The sequence below is a fragment of the Mesoplodon mirus genome, assembly GCF_964341445.2.
Source record: "Mesoplodon mirus genome assembly, chromosome: 17".
NCBI lineage: Eukaryota > Metazoa > Chordata > Mammalia > Artiodactyla > Ziphiidae > Mesoplodon > Mesoplodon mirus.
The window spans coordinates 41,184,821-41,186,551 of NC_138993.1; the positions used below are offsets into that span (position 1 = coordinate 41,184,821).

General features: G+C 37.3%; 1 protein-coding gene across 1 annotated transcript; it reads left to right on the forward strand.

The window, feature by feature from the left end:
* Window positions 1–1,018: 1,018 nt before the first annotated feature.
* LOC309792662 (TSSK6-activating co-chaperone protein-like) lies at window positions 1,019–1,412 on the forward strand (the record flags this gene model as incomplete). Its single annotated transcript, XM_082602390.1, is given in 3 exon segments — window positions 1,019–1,211; window positions 1,214–1,393; window positions 1,396–1,412. Coding segments are annotated over 3 exon segments (372 nt in total). The 5' UTR covers window positions 1,019–1,036.
* Between the last annotated feature and the right edge of the window lie 319 nt (window positions 1,413–1,731).

Genomic DNA, 1,731 nt, shown 5'->3' on the forward strand with positions numbered 1-1,731 from the left:
TATGTTATTTGTAAATTGTGAGCTATTCATTCTTTATATCAGTAAAATATGTAATAAACGTGTGTCTGTGTGAGTATGTGTGTGTGTACACATGCTAGGGAAGAAGTTATTGTTTACTATGGTACTGTATTCTAAATTTCTCTTCTAAATGGACATGTGAAAATGGTTTAGTATGTTTTATCTTAACTCTTCTGTGAAAAACCAAGCCATGCCAAGCCAAAACCAAGCCAAAAAAAAAAAAGAAGTGATTCCATTTTTGAAACAGTAAACTGAATATTACTAGGGCAAGGTGGGAAGGAGTGGTTACAAAGGCTTGAGGGAACTTTTGTTGATGTTTGAGATGTCCACTATTTTTACTGTGGTAATGGTTTCGCAGGTATACCCACATTTCAAAACTTACCAATTTACTTTTTTTTTTTTTTTTTTTTTTTGCGATACGCGACCCTCTCACTGCTGTGGCCTCTCCCGTTGCGGAGCACAGGCTCCGGATGCGCAGGCTCAGCAGCCATGGCTCACTGGCCGAGCCGCTCCGCAGCATGTGGGATCTTCCCGGACTGGGGCACGAGCCCGAGTCCCCTGCATCGGCAGGTGGACTCTCAACCACTGTGCCACCAGGGAAGCCCCCCAAGTTACATTTTAAACATGCGCATCTTATTCCCTGTCAGTCTTACCTCAATAAATCCATTTTGAATGTTTCTAGAAAGGTAGGTTAAAGAATATATATATATATATATATATATATATATATATATATATATATATATATATATGTGCTTTTACTACATATATTTATATATAATAGTATAATATAATATAATGCTATAATATTATATAATACTATGTAATACTATAGTATTATACTATAGAGCAATAGTGTTACCACTGTTTAGCTGATTTTGTGCCTATGTTTTATCTTTTGTGCTATGTTCTTTTAAAAAAGCAAAAAATGACTGCGCATGTGTATCAACTACAAGGGTGGTTGCTGGGATTGAGGCTTTCAATTAACACTGCAGGCACCACACATGTTGGTGTTCAGATGGAGCAGCATTCTAGTCATCCTACTAATAGAAGAGCCAAAGAGGGAGGTAATGCTGTGCCTCTTTGTCAAGACAAACCTTCCCGCAGCGTTATTAATCTTCAAGCAAGATCCCCACTAGCTACTTTCCTGAAAATCCCAACAACAAAGCTGCCCTCGGGAATTGACCACAAGCCAAGGAATACCTAGAACTCCTAGAATGTATGTATGCCAGTCTCCAGCTTCAGACCCAGCTTGCCCAACCGCAGATGGCTATTTTGGAAAATTTACAAGCACCCATGACACAACTGTCTCCTGGGAGAGAAAGCGAGAACTCTTCTCTCCCAGGTTTATCTCGTAATCTGTTGTTAAATCACCTCTCCAATTCAGTAAATGAATTGTGGGAAAAAAAAAGTAACAAACATTTTATGATAAACAATTATTAGGTATTTTAAAGTAAGAAAAACACTATATGCATAGAATGAGTTCTTTTTTTTTTTTTTTTACACAGCAATACCTATTTATTTACATATTATCTATAGTTGCCTTTGCACTAGAACAGAACTGAGTAGTTGAGACAGATTATTTCTCCTGCAAAGCCTGAAATATTTACTATCTGGCTTTTTACAGAAAATGTTTGTCATCCTATGAACTAGATCAAGAAATAGGATACTATCAGCATTAAAAAAAGCTCCCTTGTCCCCTCTCCCAGTTAT